Source organism: Mixophyes fleayi, chromosome 4 (genome assembly GCF_038048845.1).
Source record: "Mixophyes fleayi isolate aMixFle1 chromosome 4, aMixFle1.hap1, whole genome shotgun sequence".
NCBI lineage: Eukaryota > Metazoa > Chordata > Amphibia > Anura > Limnodynastidae > Mixophyes > Mixophyes fleayi.
This window is the reverse complement of record NC_134405.1, coordinates 167,650,172-167,671,510: the sequence shown is the minus strand read 5'-3', so window position 1 is coordinate 167,671,510 and position 21,339 is coordinate 167,650,172. Positions and strand designations below refer to the sequence as shown.

The following is a 21,339-nucleotide window of genomic DNA, read 5'->3' as shown; positions in this document are numbered from 1 at the left end:
CTTTTCTCTAGCTGATCCACGCCTTCTTCACACAGAAGGTGGAGTGATGCATGCTGGAAGGGGAGGGGGGCGCCAGGAAAGAACTTTATTCACACTGTCTATCAGTGACAGACAGTGTGATACTTCACCGATGCGCCGCGGACACTGAAAAACAGCGGCAGCACCCCACCGCCACTGCAACCCTCTCCTGAGCCACTGACTAGATTAGAAAATCTAGTCAGCGGTGCCCTGCAGGTCCCGGCGCCCTAGGCAACTGTCTAAGGTTGCCTAATGGGGGTGCCAGGCCTGATGGCAGGGGGGGTCTTGTGTCCCCCTGCTACAGTGCTGGCTGGTTGGCCTAGTGCTTGTGAAATCGGGGGGACCCAATGCTCCCATCCCCAATTTCACAGAAACCAGCACTAGCAGGGCAGAACTAGGGTTAATGGCATTAGGAGAGAGGGACCCCACTTTTTTTTTTACGAAATCTATTTTTTACACTTTATAGTTCCGGCGGGACAGCTGGCTGTGATGACGGCTGACCCACCAGCAAACTTAGACTAGCCCCAGAGCTGGAGCAAGAGATACATAATAGAAGGCTACTTCCACTGCTGTCCAGCTTGCTACGGCCATGGCAATGGTGTGCTCGAGTTTGGCATGCCCCTACTGTATATTAACTAGGGAAGAGTGCCCTTTCCTCGCCCAGGACACCCCCCTAAAAGGCAGGCTGTAGTAACAGCACTTTTGGTGCGTTATAGCACAGAAAATGGCTGATTTACCAGTCGTATTTGCTGGTTCTGAGCATGCACAGAGTGATTTTGTGTACCATATGCTCAAAATAGCAGATGCATGCCCTAAAGAATCAGACCCAATGGTCTCCTACAATACTGCTCAGTTTAGGCTGATCTATGGTTTATTTTAATCATGGGATTGTGGAGACAAGGGGAGTGTCTTTATTACATGTATCAATTTTGTGTGTGTGAAATATTTTAGTATGGGGGCAGCACTGTGGCTAAGTGGTTAGCACTTCTGCCTCACAGCGCTAGGGTCATGAGTGAATTCCCGATCATGGCCTTATCTGTGTGGAGTTTGTACGTTCACCCCGTGTTTGCGTGGGTTTCCTCTGGGTGCTCCGGTTTCGTCCCACACTCCAAAAACATACTGGTAGGTTAATTGGCTGATATGAAAAATTGACCCTAGTCTCTCTGTCTGTATGTGTATGTTAGGCAATTTAGATTGTAAGCTCCAATGGGGCAGGGACTGATGTGAATGAGTTCTCTGTACAGCGCTGCGGAATCAGTGGCGCTATATAAATAAATGGTGGTGATGATGATAATGATTATGTAACTTAAAGTATACCTGGAAATGTTATTCTCTAATAAAGTTAAATATGCAGAACAAAGCCGATCTCTGCCAGTTCTGAGCTGGTGCAAAGTCCTCTGGAGGAGAGCAAATGGTTGTGTGCCCTTCTGCATGCCAAGGAATTCCCCTGAAAATGCGCCCTCTCCACCATTTTCAAATAATTAAATCTGCTATTAGATCAGTAATTTACGGTTAGCATAAAGTACACAATGATATGAGTCGTACATATTCTAATCGTACTAATTCTGTTGCACTACCATTGGCCGAATTTATTGTCTTTCATTTATATTTTATTAGCCTCCTGGGAAAAACTTTTCTGCTTACTTACAGGATACTAATGATGTTTATGTTAGTGTTGGAAAGACTAGGACCTTGGTAGGCAGGGTGAACTTTGGTAATTATTGATATTTCTTCTCTTTATGTTAACATTACCTATTGATGAAAACTGTTAAACATTTTTTGGTTTGTGCAAACATCACTAACCTTTCTGTTCAGTTTTTTTCATCACTTATCTATTATCCTTACCTGTAAATCTTTTCTTTTTGCAATGTAACATTATTGCATGTAAGAGACCTCGATGAGTATTGTATTCTATGCTGTCTTCATGGCGTACTTTGAAAGAGTTGAGTATTTTTCCATGTCCGATACCAGTCGGTGTTACATTAACAACCTCTTTATGGTCCAGTGAGCAGTGTGAAGTGTTTGAAGGCGTTGTATAATCTTTAATTCAATAGTTCCTTTGACTACATTTAATCCTGAATTTTCTCCAACAGCAACTTCTTTATGTAAATTGATTACTTTAGTTGACAGATTGTAGTACTTTGAGAAGTATTTTTTTTTATTTGGAATCTATGAAGGAGTAGGTTCCTTCATGGCAGTGGCACCTCAATAACTTCTACAGTTTAATTAGTCCTCTCTGTTAGGCCATTGGTCTGTACATGATAGGATGAAGATAACTAAAGGGTGATACACACCCTTAGACATAATGCCTTCCAAAATTTAGGAGGAACTACATCCCGATGGCCTTATACTCTACACAATACAACCACCCAGTTTGCAAACTCAAAGACATGGTTATAGATTCTAACACCAAAAAGCAGTGTGTGCTATTGGGAGTCACATCTATACCCACAACTCAAATGTAAACTATTGTGATCAAGCTAGTATTGTCTTATAGCAGCCCCTCTTTCCCACAAGGCAACTTGCACTTGATTGCCGCTGGTAGTTCTTGTGCACAAGTCAAAATGGTTTACAAAGAGGGAGCATAGGGAACTAGTCAGAAAAGGGGGATAGAAGAAAACAATAGGTTTATAAGAGTAGTAAAGGTCAGGGCAGGGAAAAAACAGACTAGCAAAAACATTACAGAATAAAATACAGATGAAGTAGACAAAAGTCAAATCCAAATGACAGGGCATGCGGTTTACAGGCAGAATCTGACCGCAGAGGTTAAAACACGGTAGACACAAAACTAAAGTGCACCCAGAGATGCTAATGGACCCTATCAAAGGCAATGAATGTTGCAAAGTGAGCATTTATATAAGAACCAAAGAGCTTTTGCAGAAATGACCACAAAATGGGCTTAATTTACACAAAAAATGTTTCACGCAAAATTACCATATCTATACTTATATAGTGATCTGCATGAACCCTAAGATGTCAATCAGCATATAAAAGTTAATGGGCATGTATGGGTAAAGCATGATGATATGCTATTAAGGGTATTATCATGCTGTTGATTCACCAGTCATCATCCTCATCCTCATAATCTTAAGGATGAAGACTGGTTTTAAAAGTAGTTGTTTAAAAAAAATGAAATAAAAAACATATTGACATCCCCCCAAAGTGCCAATGCTCATTGCCTAGGCAGGTAGCTGAAAAATATGGGGGGGCCAAACAGCAATTATCTATAGCACAAACCAGTATTTATAAATATAGTTTTATTTTTGTGCTACCTTAGGGGTTGAGTAATTCCTTATTTTGAGTTAATAATCTACGTAACATTCTTTATATTAAGAAAAAAAATTGTGAGTGAATCAAGGGTGCCAGGTGCTTGGGGTCTGTACTCCCCTAATCAGAAATTGGAAAATGTGGGCAAAGTTTGATTTATTGATTATTTTACCTTTTTCTGTTTCTTTTAGCAGTGGGTATATTGTTTATATTAATACCTACCTTTTTTTTTAATTAATTTTGCAGGTATTGGAGAGTATCTTTTCTCAAATTACCAAAACCAATATTGCTGATCTTGTAATAGCACTTATTGTAATGGTTTGTGTCTTCACTGTGAAAGAACTTAATGATCGTTTCAAGTCAAAACTGCCTGTGCCAATCCCTATCGAAATCATCGTGGTAAGTACTGTACTTATCTTTCCCAATTACAATATCAGATCTTAACACAGATCTAATTAGGATGGAATAAGATAAATATATTATTCTTTATTATATTCAGCATACAATACGGGCCATTTATTCAGATTGTTTTGCTGTAGTTATTGTTAGTGAATATGTCCTAAAAAGTAATGTAAAAGTAAAGCAGTGTCCCATAACTCCCCAAGGGGTAGTATTACTAATTGAACCTCCCCGTAAAGGAGAGTGCCCAACGACCACCCAAATGTGTCATTATGGCTGCTGGTTGGCTTGCTTGTCCACCACCTAGACCCTTCTTGTAAGAAGAAGCAGAGCAAACAGCACAAGCCACATAAACGACATCAGGGCCTGGGCAGCAGGGAACTTTCCAGAAGGCAAGAGAAAGAAACCAGACAACTTTCTTTCTGCTAAACCTTACCCAGCTCAGGCCCTCCCTAGACCCCTATACTTATTGGCTAGTAATTCATAACAAATTCATAACAAATTTATGTAACGTTAGCGTCAAGCTCTATTCTTTGTCTTCATATTTTACAACCTAGACTTTATGTTATCTTGGCCCAATTGCTGCCCTCTGTTATACTAAAGTCAATTCAATGTTAGATCTGAGCACTGATGCTCCTGTGCTTTTGGGGGAAAAAAGTAATGCAGACCTCTAAGGATTTAATTGTGCAATAAAGATCACAACTGGTTTGAGTCTTTATTTTAATTGAAGAACTTTTAATGTGGTATGTATCTTTTTATTACTTAGTACTTTATTAGGTGACACTACAGGTGTCAGCATATGTAAACAGTTAATAGCTGCCAGGGTTTGCTTGGACTTGTAGTGCCACACACTATAATACTATTTTTACTTTGTAGCATTTATTACCCCAATATTTACCACTCAGGCATATTGGATGGAGCCCAGTACTTTTGGCACAAGGCTGGTTTTTCCTGTAATGCGGGTCCGAAACCCCAAGGAATTCAGTCCTGTGCTGAACAGGCTGGCACTATTACAGCTGCTGGGTTCACTGTTTAACAAGATCTTCCAGCATGTGATAGCTTGTTCTGGTTACTGTTTGTTCGGAGGGATCTCACAATGATTGACTCCTGCATAGGCTGTAAGCACTGGGCTTTGTTTTACTGGGGGGAAGGGGGCTATGCTTTCATTTGTTTATCTAACACTACAACGATCCATACTGATGATCAGCACCAGCATTGATCTATGCAGCAGTCATCAGATGCCTACAAAAGATACGGCTGTTAATGGGTGCAGCTGGAGATTAGGCTTACTCAGAGTAAACTGCATTCCCACAGGGTGTGTCACACTTCCATGTACACATAGTACATGTAGTTTAGTTTCACGTGCAGGTCCCTGGTCTACTTCTCCAGACAGAGAGGGGCAGCAAGTGCAAAATTCCATGTTTATTTTTACGACGCGTTCAGTAACCTACAGATCTACCCCTTTTCCTTTACATATACTTTATATATTATATTCATTTATAAAGTATGAATAAACAATGCATAGAATATAAGCACAAACACATAGCAGCAGTAATTTGCCTTGTGTGATTGCCTATGTCCAATAATATGTCTGCCAGTAGTGAAATACCTAGCAGTAGAAATATGCTCAGCAATGTTAACATGCACAACAGTTGCAATATTCCCAGTAATAGGATTAGTGGTAGTAAAATGGGCCGTAATATGCTAAACAGTAGTAATATGGCATACAGTATGTCTAGCATCAGTAATATGATCAGCAGTTGTGATATGTCATGTAATGCCTAGCAATTAAGTAGAAATATGGTTAATATTATTCTCAGTAGACTTTGGCCCTGGCAATAGGTTGCAGGACAGATTAGGGGTATATTTACTAAACTGCGGGTTTAAAAAAGTGGAGATGTTGCCTATAGCAACCAATCAGATTCTAGCTGTCATTTTGTAGATTGCACTAAATAAGTGATAAGTAGATTCTGATTGGTTGCTATAGGCAAAATTTCCACTTTGTCAAATCTGCAGTTTAGTAAATATACCCCTTAGTTCTTGTGTGAGCCTAAAGGCTGTGTAACAATAGAAGGACATTAGGATACAGGTCTAAAATGACTTTTGAAACACATGAAAGAATGAATCTACATGTACATGTATTTGTATACAATACAAATATATCCAAATATTTACCAGATTTGTAATATTGAATTTGTTCAATATCAAATATGATATATCTTAGAATGGTATCCCAAATATAAACTTCCAGACAAAAGTGTTACAGCACCTGGAATGTATCTTTCCACTAGCACAAATAGGAGAACATATCAAATCTAACAATGTTATGTAGCACCTAGCTATATGCAGGTATACAGTGTTTGTGGATATCAACATAGTTAACATAATGTAACAATTAATTATATTTTTAGCTTTTTTTATTGCATCAATTATGCAATTGAAGATATAAATAAAATCTAATAATTGAGAAATTAGCTAATGGGTATATTAAAAGCTTAATGGCAAATCAATTACTAGGCCTAACATACAACACTAAATAATGAGGTGGATCAGAGCCATTTAGGGCTAGATTTACTAAGCTGCGGGTTTGAAAAAGTGGAGATGTTGCCTATAGCAACCAATCAGATTCTAGCTGTCATTTTGTAGAAAGTACTAAATAAATGAAAGCTAGAATATGATTGGTCGCTATAGGCAACATCCCCACTTTTTCAAACCTGCAGCTTAGTAAATCTAGCCCTTAGTGTTGGGGGAACTGACCCCAAAATGTCTGGCAGTGGCCTGCAATAGGTTTCCCTTGATAAGTATATACTGCTCTAGAAGTCAGTGTCCCCCTTCTTCTAAATATATAGTATGATTTTCAATTATTCTTATTGTGCTTCGTTTGTTTGCAGACAATAATTGCTGCTGGTGTGTCCTATGCATTTAACTTCAAACAAAAATATGCTGTAAATGTTGTAGGACCTATACAAAAAGGGTAAGTACCTGATTTATATTTAAAGCAGAACTTACCCCAAATGTCATGTTGGTCTTAACTACTGTAACTGTTTGACATTCAGAGTTTTAAGCTTCCCTTATTTGCATCCTAGGCAGATGCCTAGCTTCATCTAATGGTAGAGCCAGACATGACTCTACCTCCCTCTCCCACAGCCAGCCCGAATTTAAATCAATAGCACCACATTTAATAATTAGGCCTCACTACATGCAACTAGACCCAACATTACATTAATAGTATTCATAATTAATAAATACAGCTATTTCCCCCCAACATGCCCTGACATTAAATAAATAGTATTCACATTTAACATATAAACTTATCCCCCCCTTAACACATTAGATAAATGGTATTCAATTTTAATAAATACACCTTCTCACCAAACTCAGCCCCCACATTCAATTAATAACACCCAAACCACCCCAGCATTAAATAGTCCCATCACTCCACCTTAAATTAATGGGCACTACCATGACCACATTATTGAATTAAATAGTTCCCACCATCAAATAAATTACCCCCCACCAGCAAATTAGTAGTAGTCCATCCCACTAACCTTTCTTCACCCGGAGCTGTAGATTTCAGAGGCAGACTCTTGTGTCTGCCTCCCTTATATCCTGCACACATGTGACAGAATGCATGTCAGGTGATGAGAGCCCCATGTGTGCAGTCAGCAGGGGAAGGTAGGCACAGGGAAAGGAGGGGAGGAACAGATATACAAGATCCATGGCTCCATGCAGTGTAATGGATGCTTCTGAAGAAGAAACTAGCCTGTCAGTCAGTCTTAGGCAGTAGAGGGGGTTCTTGGACAACAGAAACCCTCTACCCCCTATGTGTGTGCTTGCTTTCCCATCAAAACTACAAATATTTACACCAAAGCTCCATTTGCACTTTGGGCACACTTATTTCCACTTAAATGACTCTTAGGGGCATATTCAATTCTTCCGTTTCCCATGCCGCGTAAAAACTATTACCGATATTACGGCAATAGTTAGCTGGATTTCAGCTCGCGGCTCAGGGAGCTGCGAGCTGAAATCCAGCGAGAAAATGACTGTATTAACGGTTTTTCCGCGCACTATTACCGTAATAACGGTAATAGTGCGTGGACCGCGGAATTTTTGCCGTTTCCGCTGAGAATTGAATATGCCCCTTAATGTCCAGCATACTGGGATGATGACAGTAAACCTTATAAGTAACTCACTGGAATATTGAAAACAAGCAGTCACAATATTATCACTTCAAACTTTCATTTCCATGTTTCATTTATTGGATATTCATAGACAATTCTAAAGATTTATTTATATGTACAGTAAGTTTTACATGAGTTTAGTTATTACATATTTATATATCTGTTATATCTATGCTGTGCACATATGAAGATTCTTAAAGAACAGTGAGGATAGGCATGGGATCAGTTTTTAGTTTCACAAAATATTAACGTAGAATCCTACATATGAAAAAAAATGTTTTCCATATTACTTTCTTTGCTGCACTGAACACTAGTACAGTATTTAGTAAACTGTGTACAAATACAGACTGAGACAATTGGTGTAGAGTGTATACAAACAAGAGGATACAAAGGAATAGTAAATTCCAGTGGGTAATGAGCCAATGTTTAAACATAAACAAAGTCACTTGGTAAATGTTTTAATTTAATACTAACAAAAAACATTCATCTGCACAGATATGAGCCTCCTATAGTGCCAAGTATATCTGTTTTTCAAGCAACCATTGCTAATGCTTTTTCTATTGCCATCGTTGGATTTGCCGTGGCTTTTTCCGTTGGTAAAGTTTATGCAATCAAGCATAACTACAATACTAATGGTAATCAGGTAAGAAACATGTTTTTAATTGTAGCAATATAGTGCTAAATTATTGTTTATTTTATGTATCTTTAGGCTCTGTAAAGTCTAAACCGCTCTTTAAGCATTTGGCTTGAAATATTCCATCACATACATGGAAGCAAAAACAAAAGGATTGACAATTTAGATGTCTAAGGGTGATCTTATTAGCACCACTACTTTAATTTTATTATTGCTATTACTATTATTATTACTATTATTATTCCTTAATGTGGTGACCCGTTCACATTGGTCATTGACATTGGTCAAGTACATGAAAACTATCCATAAACACATGCTTAAGATTTATTAAATAGTTAAATTATTTGAAAATATGACATTTCAATTACTGCCCCTTCTCCATCTATTTGTGACTTTATATTTAAAATTGGAGATTAAATTAAAATTCACAAAAGTGACCTAAGATGAGAGTGTTTGTCTACACACAGGCATATTGCAGTAACTCAGAAATGAGGGGTTGAATGATTTTTAAATATGGAAACCTTAACACATGCCCCCAAATTGTAAATTTATATTCAGATGGTTATTTAGATTTACTCCAAAATTATTCAGACCGCCGTAGGCTAATACGCTCGTAGCACCCCCTTGCCTTCCACGCTAGACTAGTGCGCAGTAGTTGAAAGAAATCGATCTTTAATTTAAAATCCGACTTCATTCACGCACCCACCCACCAATGTTTATGTTCCTGTGTTTTCGAAAACACAGCTCCACTTGGCTCTTTAAAAGGATCACATCAACCTTTGTAACTCATTTAGTTTTCGTTAAAATTAGAACTGTATTGCAGAAAGAGGAATGATTGAGTGCTACTGAGGGTAAGATATGAATGGGGAGGGGGCTGTCACGTCTGTGTCTGTTGCCATCCTTGTCTCTCCTACTCGCTTATCCTCAAGTGCTCACCCAAGGATGTCTCATTGTCTTCATCCTATACCATAGGTATATGTCAAGATTAAAACATTAATACATTTTTATTTCACACATACATATTTTATTGTTTATTTATACTTTGGAGAACAACTATTCTCTTATATTTTAAAATTAATTTCAGTTTATACCTCTCCCTGTCACAATTTTGCACCCCCAAAAATGTTGCCCCCCCAAAAGGCCGAGTGTCCTAGGTTGTAGCCAAGTCAGCCTTTATTTTAGCGCATATTAAGCATCACATAGTAAAGCTGAGCAATATACAATATAAAGGAGATAGGATTGCTACTGCCCCCATGTGTCCATGCAATGCAATGCTTTAGAATCTACCACCTGGAAAATATTTGGTTTGATATTGTTTTTAATGTTTTGCTGCAGCTTCTCCTGTGTTGTGTGTATGTATATATTACATTTTTCATATTTTCTAACACCACTTTGTATTGCTTTTGTTATTATAACACCTGGATGTGTTTAAGGATTTAGGGATTGGCTTATTTCCAAATTTTCTTTTCCCAACCTGGAAGGATGATACCAGGGGCTGACTGGCAGACTTTAGCCCGCGGGGCAAGCACACAGCACTAGCACATAAGTAGCGGCCCAGCCTTAAAGGGTGTTTTTCGGTATATGTATTTATATATATATATATATATATATATATATATATATATATGTATATATATATATGTATATATATATATATATATATATATATATGTATATATATAATATAATATAAAAGCCTAGTGGCGTGTGTTAGTCTGTGTGTGTGGAAAAAAAAACCAAGCTGCAGCGCCACCTGCTGGGCGGAGTTATACACTGACCTACTAAATTCTTAGTGTGTGTGGGGAAAAAAACTCAGAAAGGGCTGAAATTTGATATACTAAGATGTTTTTAAATTGTTAATTTAATTTGTTAATTGTTAAAAGTGTTTATAAAGATTTTAAAATATATATATATATATATTTCTTGAAGGAGAAGTGACAGTTGGGAGTGGTAGGTGGTTGCCGGGGGTGACAGTTGGGAGTGGTTGGTGGTTGCCGGGGGTGACAGTTGGGAGTGGTTGGTGGTTGCCGGGGGTGACAGTTGGGAGTGGTTGGTGGTTGCCGGGGGTGACAGAGCGAGAGGAGTGTGATATCCAGGACCGCTAAGAGAGATCCCTGTGTCTGGATAGACATCTGGATAGATGTGGCGATAAAGATGAAGGATGAGGTTATGGAGAAAAATGACGAGGTGGTGACATGTGGACAAAACCAAGTTAAAAAAGGGCGCTTGCATCGGGAAGTAACGCTCTTCCCCTGAGGAGGCCTGGGCTATGGCCAAAATGCATGACAAGAACCTTTTTAACACCTTAAGTAGCTTGATTTGACTAGAATGCATGAGTATCATGCACGGGTTAACTTGTGTGTATATATATATATATATATATATATATATATATATATATATATACACACCCATAAACACTTTGCACAGGGGCCCAGATGTTACTCCATAGAACTCATAATGATCCCGTTGATTGATAAGGCATACAAAACTTTTAAAATATTATCTTGCAAATCTGGTCAACAGAAAGCACAATGCCAGTTGGAACGTGCAGGAGTCAGCTGAGTAACAACTGGTGCATGCAAGACGTTGGGGAAATAACGATAAAAGGGGATGTGTACATTCAGGGCACTCAGAGAGCCAAAATAAATAACATTTATTAAACTTTATTGGTATGCATTAAAATAATGTAATAACTCAATCAGATATTAAAAGAAAGAGATGGATATATTGAACCAAATTATTCAAACTGATAAAATTAGCAGAAAAACTGCTAGAGAGGCGCCTCATAGTTCACTCAACATATAGTAATGTATATAGTAAAGTCTGCACAATAAACATGTATATGTGTCGAGTTACCCTATTACTAACCCTGTGCAAATAATAGTGCATCCAGAAATTGTAATATAATTATGGGGTTAAATAGGTTGTATGCTCGATGTTAATGCAGAGTCCATAGATATTTTTCAAACAAATATGCTAGTCATTAAATCTTATTGTGGAGCGCATTCCTATTGAAATAAATGAATGCACCTTATTCGAGATGGTAACAGAGTCTCGAGTGGAATATAGAGTAATCCTATTAAATGAGCGTGCCAGTATATATTATTCTATAAATATGTGAATTATCACAATTATAAGGAAATGTTTTTATTCTGCTTCCTGGACTAAGTAAGAACATACCCGATGCAGTATATTTTTCTTACAAGACATTGGGGAAGCCTGTCTGATAGACTGAATAGCTCCTTGTAAGGAGCCCTCAGTGATTTGAAGCTACAGGGCTCCTGTAGGCTATGGCAGGAGCCCTGTAGCACTGTAGCACAGTGGTATTGTTGCCATTCTGTACATGTGGTGCTGTCTGCACATACAGAATTCTATCCAGTGCACAGGCAGCCGCATCACATGTCACTCGATGCGGCTGCATCATTCATTAATAAAATATTGTACTACCACCTGTCGTACAATATTTTATTAATGAGTGACGTGGCCGCATCACTTAACATGTGAGGCTGTCGACTGTGCACTGGATAGCATTCTGTATATGCGGACTGCACCGCAGATACAGACATGTGGCCCAAAGGAGGTACCAGACCAAGCGGCCTGTAGGCATATGCCCCCTGCCCCCTGGCCCACCCCACCCCTGCATAATACGTATTTGGGATTAAGAGGTGCTCAGCAGGGCCGGACTGGCCTTCGGACACTTCTGGCAAATGCCAGAAGGGCCGATGGCTAGTTGGGCCGATCCAGCAAGGCAGGATGCCCGACCAAGTAGCGCAGCTCACTGCGCGCTGCTCGGCGGACAGTTTCAATGTAATATCCGGCCAGTAATCAAAGGGGACGGCACCTGTCACGTGGTGCGCGTCCCATGTGATTACTGCCCAAACATCACATTGAAACTGTCCGCCGAGCAGCGCCGTTACAAGGTAAGTGTGTGTCTCAGTGGGGGCTGGCTGGCTGGCGCTGTGCTGAAAATATCATAATTCCTCCCTCTTCCTTTCTCTAACCTGTGCCCTCCTCATTATCATAGCACTTCAAGACATTTTTGCCAAAAATATTGTAGTAATATTTTATGTATTGAGTTTCATACTGTATAAGGGGTATATGTGTGGGGCCATATATATATATATATATATATATATATATATATATATATATATATATATATATATATATACATAGTGTGTGTGGGGCCATGTATATATAGTATATGTGTGGGGCCATATATATATATATATATATATATATATATATATATATATATATATATATATAGAGTGTGTGTGGGGCCATGTATATATAGTGTGTGTGGGGCCATGTATATATAGTGTGTGTGGGGCCATGTATATATAGTGTGTCTGGGGCCATGTATATATAGTGTGTGTGGGGCCATGTGTATATATAGTGTGTGTGGGGCCATGTATATATATATAGTGTGTGTGGGGCCATGTATATATATAGTATATGTGTGGGGCCATGTGTATATATAGTATATGTGTGGGGCCATGTATATATAGTATATGTGTGGGCCCATGTATATATAGTATATGTGTGGGGCTATATATATATATATATATATATATATATATATATATATATATATAGTGTGTGTGTGTGTGGGGCCATGTATATATAGTATATGTGTTGGGCCATATATATATATATATATATATATATATACATATATATAGTGTGTGTGGGGCCATGTGTATATATAGTGTGTGTGTGTGTGTGTGGGGCCATGTGTATATATAGTGTGTGTGTGTGTGTGTTTGTGTGTGTGTGTGGGGCCATGTGTATATATAGTGTGTGTGGGGCCATGTGTATATATAGTGTGTGTGTGTGTGGGGCCATGTGTATATATAGTGTGTGTGTGGGGCCATGTGCATATATAGTGTGTGTGTGTGTGTGTGTGTGTGTGTGTGTGTGGGGCCATGTGTATATATAGTGTGTGTGTGTGTGGGGCCATGTATATATAGTCTGTGTGTGTGTGTGTGTGGGGCCATGTATATATAGTGTGTGTGTGTGTGTGTGTGGGGCCATGTGTATATATAGTGTGTGTGTGTGGGGCCATGTATATAGTGTGTGTGGTGGAGTGTGCACGCAGTATTTTAATATAATATGTGAGGGAATGGAGGTGGGAGGTAGGCTATTTTAATGGTGGAGTGTAGATGGGGCTAATTATTTAAGGTGAGGTGAAGGAACCTTTAATTTCATGCTGGGGTGGTTTAGGGCTATCAATTAAATATGGGGCTGATTTTGGGGAGGAGGGCTATTTATTAAATGTGAATATGAATTATTTATTGCTGGGGATGGTTGTGGAAAATGGCTATATTTATTAAACTTTAATGCTATTTAATTTATTGCTGGAACTGTCTGCAGGGAGGGAAATATGTTTTGAGTAAATGGGTATATTGTTAATTTAATGTTGGGGCTGGTTGGAGGGAAATAGGTCTACTTATTAAATGTGAATATTATTATTGTGGGGACTGGAGGGAGGCCTAATTATAAAACGTGAGTGCTATTGTTTTAACACCTGGGCTGGTTGGAGTTTTCTAAATCTCATGTACCCCATTTTTTTCAGAATTGGGCATCCAATATTCCAGGATCAAGACAAGAAAGAACTGAGCTAAAGAAACCAGCTGCTACAAGTGGTGAAAGTGACCAAGACAGGTAGGAGAGAGCAGGACAGTCTGCCAACTGTCCTGAATCTGGTGGGGCAGTCCTGAATTTGGGTGACTGTCTCACTTAGTCAGCATTTGGTTTGACTGCAAGGACAGTTGGGAGGTATGTCCTGCTCCACTACTTACTGCTGGTGAAGGCAGAGCTGTGTGTTTCTAACAGTAGTGCACACAGCATTGCCTATGTATTTGTCTAAAATGATAACCATGTTACATAATAGGGGCCCTGTTGTCTTAAATACCCCGGGTCCCCTGAGCCTTAATCCAGCTCTGGTTAGGGGAAGGGAACTGATAGCTGCTCTCAGTTCCTGGACAGGACACAGCCTGCAGAGAAAGCCGAGGATCTCTAAGTATCACAAGATCTGGTAATCTCGTGAGACAAAGAGCTTCCCTGCTCACTCTACAGGAAGTTCCCACCCTTATGGATTTCAGCACCACCAGAAGCATCCCCAGTGGGATGGGGATGGCGTGATGTGGCTGGGAGGGCATGATAAATGTAATGTTTTAATATAATGTATGTATTAATGCCCCATGTTGGCCACACCCACAACACAATGTGGCTATGCCCTTTTCGGCGCCGCCGCTGAGCGGCGGCACACAGTTTCTTTCATGCTGGTACTGAGTTGGGCCTGTGTACTTGAAATGCCAGGGCTGATTTTTAGTCCCAGTCCGGCCCTGGTGCTCAGTATAAAATACAAATTATCCTTGAGTATCATGCATACTGTAACTGGTGCCAATGATTTCTCTTGTGTATAAGTAATGCAGAGTTGCTAGAGAATAATAATATATGTATTTTCTTATCTCACCATCTCTGCTACAGGAATTAATAGCATTTGGAATGAGTAATATATTGTGTGGGTCATTTAAAGGATTTGCTGCAAGTACATCTTTATCAAGGTCATCTGTACAAGAAAGCACTGGAGGCAAAACCCAGGTATTAAAAGTGCATCCAATTGCTTAATAATTTCAAATTAAATGAGAAATTACGTAATAAGCATTTTGTTTTCAAACAGGTCCATAAAAACACAGACAAATATATGGTTTTGGCAACTTTTCATAATACACAATACATGACTGCTAGTCTCTTCAAATCTGTATCTAAACATTAGGGGCCTGATTCATTAAGGAAAGAAAGGCAAACAAATGGTCAAAACCATGTTACAATGCAAGGGGTGTAAATTAGTTTTTTATTTTGCACATAAGTTAAATACTGTATGTTTTTGTCATGTAGCACACAAATACTTGATAGCTTATTTGTACACTGAAATTTAAAGTTGATTTAGGACATGCTCTACCCCATATATAAATCTGGAATCACATTTTAAATTTACCTCCCCTTCCAATGCAACATGGTTTTGCCAAGGTTCAAATCCTTTCCTTAATGAATCAGGCCCTAGAAGTCAGAAGGTTTGTGTCTATTATTTTTTTCTTCTTTTCATTCCACACAAAAATGTTGTTACTGCTATCCACATTGGTAGGTAGCATCTTAACTGACCAGTATTTATTTGCTTATAAGACAACTATAAGCTGAAATGACCATCGTATTATTTACAGTAATATTGTATTAGATGCAGTGTGTACTTAATACATTGTACCACATACTATGGTGCCCTCGTACATTATACTTCCCTGCACTCTCAAACCCTCTAATGCACCTGCATAAGGGAGCTATCATTCAGAGCCCAATTCCATTGTGAAGGGGGAAATAACATAGCAGTAGAAAGTCACATTGAAGACATGCTCAAATCACCAGGCCATATTTCTTAGTTGCCAAGTCATCCGTCTAAAAGAAGTTTCTAGCCTTTCCTAAGCTTGAACATTTAGTGGAATACACTTCAAACCAATACATAGATTGTATGTCCAACGTTGATGTTGTTAGCTACATACATTTAGTTGTAAAGTCACATGCAATTGTTCATAATTCTGCAAAGCCATGATTGGTTACAACTTTCTTTAACATTCAAATGCATGAAGGAAACAGTTTATATAGTTATAGTGATTGTCACACTTATATTTTCCTGGAAGTGTGCTGAGGTCCAGAACACTGAATCATAAACAATGATAATCCATTTATGTTAAAGGGTAACTTTAATCTAATTATGTTTAAATTGATATCCCCTGTTGGTAATAACATTATTTGAAAATTATTGTTATTTTTGTGTTGCTGTCTTAGGGAACAAAGCATATATAGTAGTAGATTAAAAAAGAAAAAAATAGAACATTTCATATTGTATATGCAGACATATTCATATAACATATTACAACTAGTTTATAACTTCTACTTGTCTCTAAGAGAACAAAGCAGACTACTTGGCTATCAGGGCCATTACATATCCCATTCAGTTAACTTGACAGGTAGCCCGCAATTGGATAACAGTATTTGGGAGGATTTACAAAAGGTGCCTGTTTTATGCCAGTTTAGCAGATCCGTGTTCTGTTTGAAAGCCCAATCAGGTTAAGATAATATAAAATAGATTATTTTTAAAATATCTGCTAACTTAACTGAGCACTGAAAGCAAGTGTAAATCTTCCAAATTTGGGTAAAACTTATGTCTTAAGGAAACAATCACCTTAATTACAGCAAAATTATATTTTGGCAGAAAGGTAATCTTTATTCAGATGGGAGCTTTAGAAGCATTTTTTTACTTTTCTGCATGTCACACTCTAAATGGAGCACAGATATGAGTAAAACACAGAGAAAATGCTGCAGGCATGGAGGTTATTAGAGCAATACTAAACTCATTATGCTCAGCAATGCAAAATAATCAATGCACAATTCTCTTGCTTTTCTGTCCATGGTACATTTAAAGGAGAGGTATAATTAAAAAAAAAATGATAGTGTTTTATTAATATGATTAATATTGTAACTATGTGTAATTTTTAGCACTAATCAAAAAATGAAAATATTATTTGCCTAAAATAGTATTTGTTCATAATAAAAAGCATATACCAGCTACTAGAACACTGTAACCAACAGGTGCCACTGGTGGATGTTATATTTGAATTTCCATGACCTCTAATTATAATATTCTTCCTGGATACCTTGATCGAGTATCAGTGAGAACCCCATTGACCATACGCTCTTCAGTAACCTAGTAACAGACATAGCTAATGGTGGCAGATTGTACGGCAGTCATGTGATGGGGGTATCATAGAAGCAGAGCTTGTGATGTAGTAGTGCTCATTATAAAAATAACAAGTTTTCCTATTTCCTATTACATCAATGTGCGGAAACATTGGATCATTCACATCACAAATAGTAACAACTTATGTTATATGAAACCAGAACTGTGCCATGAAAAAATAGTTATCGGGTTATAATGCTACCTATTACAAGTAACATATTGACAGTAATACATCATATCCCATTACCCCTTGACATTTAACTGTTTATTGCATTTTAATACTGTATATAATACTTATAGCATTCTCTATTATCCTGCCAGGTTGCTGGATTATTATCTGGTATAGTTGTTATGATAGTGATATTGGCTATTGGATACCTCCTAGAACCTTTACCAAAGGTAATTATGCCTTCTTTTTTATTATGCCTTCTTTTACTATGTTTATTAAGAAATACATATTTATTTTTATTATAAAGTAAATTATTATTTTACATGAAAATGTATGTATAATCATTACTGTTCATTCAATTATTATTATTATGAAGAACTGTAAATGAATAGAGAGAGCCTTAGAGTATTGCAGACTTAGTTTTACCCATTCAATGTTTTAATATGAACCTAATAGAAGCAGCTAAGAAAGATTAACACCTTCAGAGCCATGACCTCTTGCCAATAAATAGTTAATGTTAACAGACACTTTTTTGTGTTTGGCTTTTACCTTTTCAATATTATGACACTTGTATTCAAATTATATTTACTTGTCTATTCAAACAAGTATTTTTTTTAGTCTGTTTTGGCAGCTATAATCCTGATAAATTTGAAAGGAATGCTGATGAAGTTCAATGAAATCCCGGTGTTATTCAAGAGAGATAAATATGACTGTGTAAGTTTATTATTATTTGTTGTAACTGATGATGCTAATTCATATTTGTCATGTGTCCCTTGTTCTATTTCTGTCTATAAACAAAATACATTTTATCTTTTATAACTATGGGCCCCATTCCAATTGCTGAATAAAGACATGCTTTACTGAACATTATAGAAAAATACAACCTACGTAAATTTAGAACTAATAATATTGATTTTTTTTATCTTCGATTTTACTATTGCATGTAGTAGCACATCATCTGTATAATGTGTAATAATAGCATGTCATCTACATGCTTTTAATACATTAAGGTCGCCTCTTACTAAACACCATAGCATAATCAACCAAGTTATTGGTAAAAATAAATTTAAATACACCAAATTTTTAGGTACAATTACATTCAAAAACACTTAGGGCTAGATTTACTAAACTGCGGGTTTGAAAAAGTGGAGATGTTGCCTATGACAACCAATCAGATTCTAGCTTTCATTTATTTAGTGCATTCTACAAAATGACAGCTAGAATCTGATTGGTTGCTATAGGCAACATCTCCAATTTTTCAAACCCGCAGTTTAGTAAATAAACCCCTTAGGGTCTAATGCTGAACTGAACTTATGTGTAGAGTAAATTACAAACATTTGCACTGCGCATGTCCACAAAGATGTGTGTTCATGAAGAGTTCCGCCCATCTGAATGTTTACTTCTAGCAATGTATAAAATCCAGTAACATAAAGTAATGTGTGGCTGTTCTTTACAGCTTGTGTGGATATTGACGTTCTTAGCAGCTGTACTTCTTGGCCTGGATCTTGGGCTTGCTGCTGGTGTAGGAATTGAACTCCTTACAGTGGTGTTCCGGGTCCAATTGTAAGTAAATTGCTTATTGCACCTTTCAGGTATTTTATGCTGGAACATTTGACACATTTTTTTCATTCTTTGCATAAAATGGTTAATTGTGTTTTTCAATTCATGAATATATGGATTCAGTTGTAATTAAGGATAATAGCTGCATGAGGCGAAATGACGAAATGAGGCGCAGGTCAGAGGTAGAGCTAAGAGGGTGGGAGGGAGAGCATGTTGATATGAGATTTGAGATGTAAGAAGGGGTGGTGTCATTGAAGACTTTGTAGGTAAGGGTGCAGCAGATGTGGAGCAGTGACAGAGTAAGATCAGTCTAAGATAGACATAGATGTGTACTTTACTGTACTGTCTACTGGTATTGATCCATTGAAACATTACATGACAAAACCTTCCTTTTTCCTGCAGCCCCAACTTTACAGTGATAGTTAATATTGACAAAACTGACATCTACAAAAATAAGAAGGACTATAATGACGTAAGTCCAATTAAATAACCAAGATTGTGTGTGTACAGGAATATGTGCTGAATATGTCTCATTAACTGTTGTTATTGTGCACAGATTTTCGAGCCAGAGGGACTAAAGGTTTTCAGATGCCCATCTCCAGTCTTTTTTGCCAATAGTGAATTCTTCAAAGAGAAGCTTATTGCTGCTGTAAGTATGTGTTTCATTGCATGTTCTCAGAAAGCTTTTCTTCCTATTGTGAACAATGATGTTTTTGTCATTTCAAGGCTGGCTTTAATCCACTGTGGGTGTTACGTAAGCGGAACAAGGCTCTGAGAAAAATAAAAAAGTTGGTAAAGAAGGGAGAACTACATGTCACATCAGTAAGTGGAACCTAGAATGAAATAGCCATGAGTGCAGAAAATGAATACATACTGTATAGTAATGCAACTTGATACTTCTATTGAGTTTAATGCAATAGACACTGTTATTTAAGGTATATTTATCTGTTGCAGGGTTATTTACATGTTTAAATTCTTACAGTAGTAAATTATATTTTTTCTCAAAATGTCATCCTCCAGAAAGGCTTGATCTGTACATCATATGATTATAAAGAGTCTGAGGATGAAGATGAACTGGACAATAACAGGATTGAAGAGCTGGACCAACCAATAAACACCGCTGATCTACCCATTGACATAGACTGGAACAAGGATCTTCCTAAGAATATGCAGGTCCCCAGGGTTGATATCCACAGTTTAATCCTTGACTTTGGAGCAGTATCATTCATCGATATGACTGGAATGAAAGCTTTGAAAGGGGTAAGAACCTGCCATATAAATATATATATATATATATATAATATATATATGTGAAAATCTAGTTGTAATTGTAATCATCATAATGCTGTCATAATTCAAGAGTAAGGACTGTGCAAACAATGTCATTATTTTTACAGATTTTGAAAGAATTTAATAAAGTTGAAGTAGACACGTACATTGCTGCTGCAGACAGTAAGTGAATATTTCTAACTATAAAGGCTTACTCACTATAATTAGAACTGTATAATGTGGTTTTATTATTGACATTATTGATTCATTTTTACTGTTCCATCTAAATTGAATTATCTGGAAAGAATAGTATTAAAATCTGAAACAAAATCCAACAAACAGTGGCACGTAACAGCAGCTTCTCAATACAAGCTGGAGTTTATACTCTTTCTTTTCCAGACTGTTGAAAGGGAACTTTGCAACCCTCGTTTGCTAACTTTATGCCCTCCATCAACATTATAATACTTTAGTGGTAGTAGTGACGTCCAGAGTTAGATATGAACAATCAGGAAATTAAGGGTTTTTTACATTATTTTTCTCAGTACACAACATATTTATCAGTCGTAACAGAACAATACAAAAGTGCAAGTAGAGCATATAGCACCGGCAAGAAGAAAAATACCTAGTTGTAATATAAAAAAAGATCAAGAGAGAATCTCAACCTGCCGTTAATAATAGACTGACTATTAAACATAAAAAAAGAGAAGCAAATCAGTGCTATAACATTGCTAGCAATTATATCTAATCGAATTGGAAAATATTCTGAAAGTGGACTCATGTAGTTAGTGTGGCCAAACTATCAGTAGGAGGGGTCAAGTCAACAGAAGGCAGATCACCGTGTGGCTGCCACCATGTAGCTAAACGTGGGAGTAACCAGCACACGGCGGAGCTATTGCTTTAGTCAGTGTTAGGCCAACATGACTCTCTCAATTAAATTTCAATTGCAGTATTTTCTTGAACTATTCCACATAAAATAGAACACTAATATACATATCCAATAAAAAGCTGTTGAAATTATCACCTGAATCCACATTAAAAA

General features: G+C 37.5%; 1 protein-coding gene across 2 annotated transcripts in view; it reads left to right on the top strand.

Annotated features, from left to right (window-relative positions):
• Positions 1-21,339, top strand: part of LOC142152309 (chloride anion exchanger-like) — a 141,307-nt gene that overhangs the window by 112,719 nt on the left and 7,249 nt on the right. For both annotated transcript variants that reach the window (XM_075208821.1, XM_075208822.1), the window contains 12 exons: positions 3,532-3,684; positions 6,576-6,658; positions 8,361-8,508; positions 14,998-15,111; positions 17,624-17,701; positions 18,090-18,185; positions 18,928-19,034; positions 19,434-19,503; positions 19,588-19,680; positions 19,758-19,853; positions 20,052-20,291; positions 20,429-20,483. In XM_075208821.1, coding sequence (XP_075064922.1) covers positions 3,532-3,684; positions 6,576-6,658; positions 8,361-8,508; positions 14,998-15,111; positions 17,624-17,701; positions 18,090-18,185; positions 18,928-19,034; positions 19,434-19,503; positions 19,588-19,680; positions 19,758-19,853; positions 20,052-20,291; positions 20,429-20,483 — 1,333 coding nt within the window. The remainder of the gene's footprint in view (positions 1-3,531; positions 3,685-6,575; positions 6,659-8,360; positions 8,509-14,997; positions 15,112-17,623; positions 17,702-18,089; positions 18,186-18,927; positions 19,035-19,433; positions 19,504-19,587; positions 19,681-19,757; positions 19,854-20,051; positions 20,292-20,428; positions 20,484-21,339) is intronic.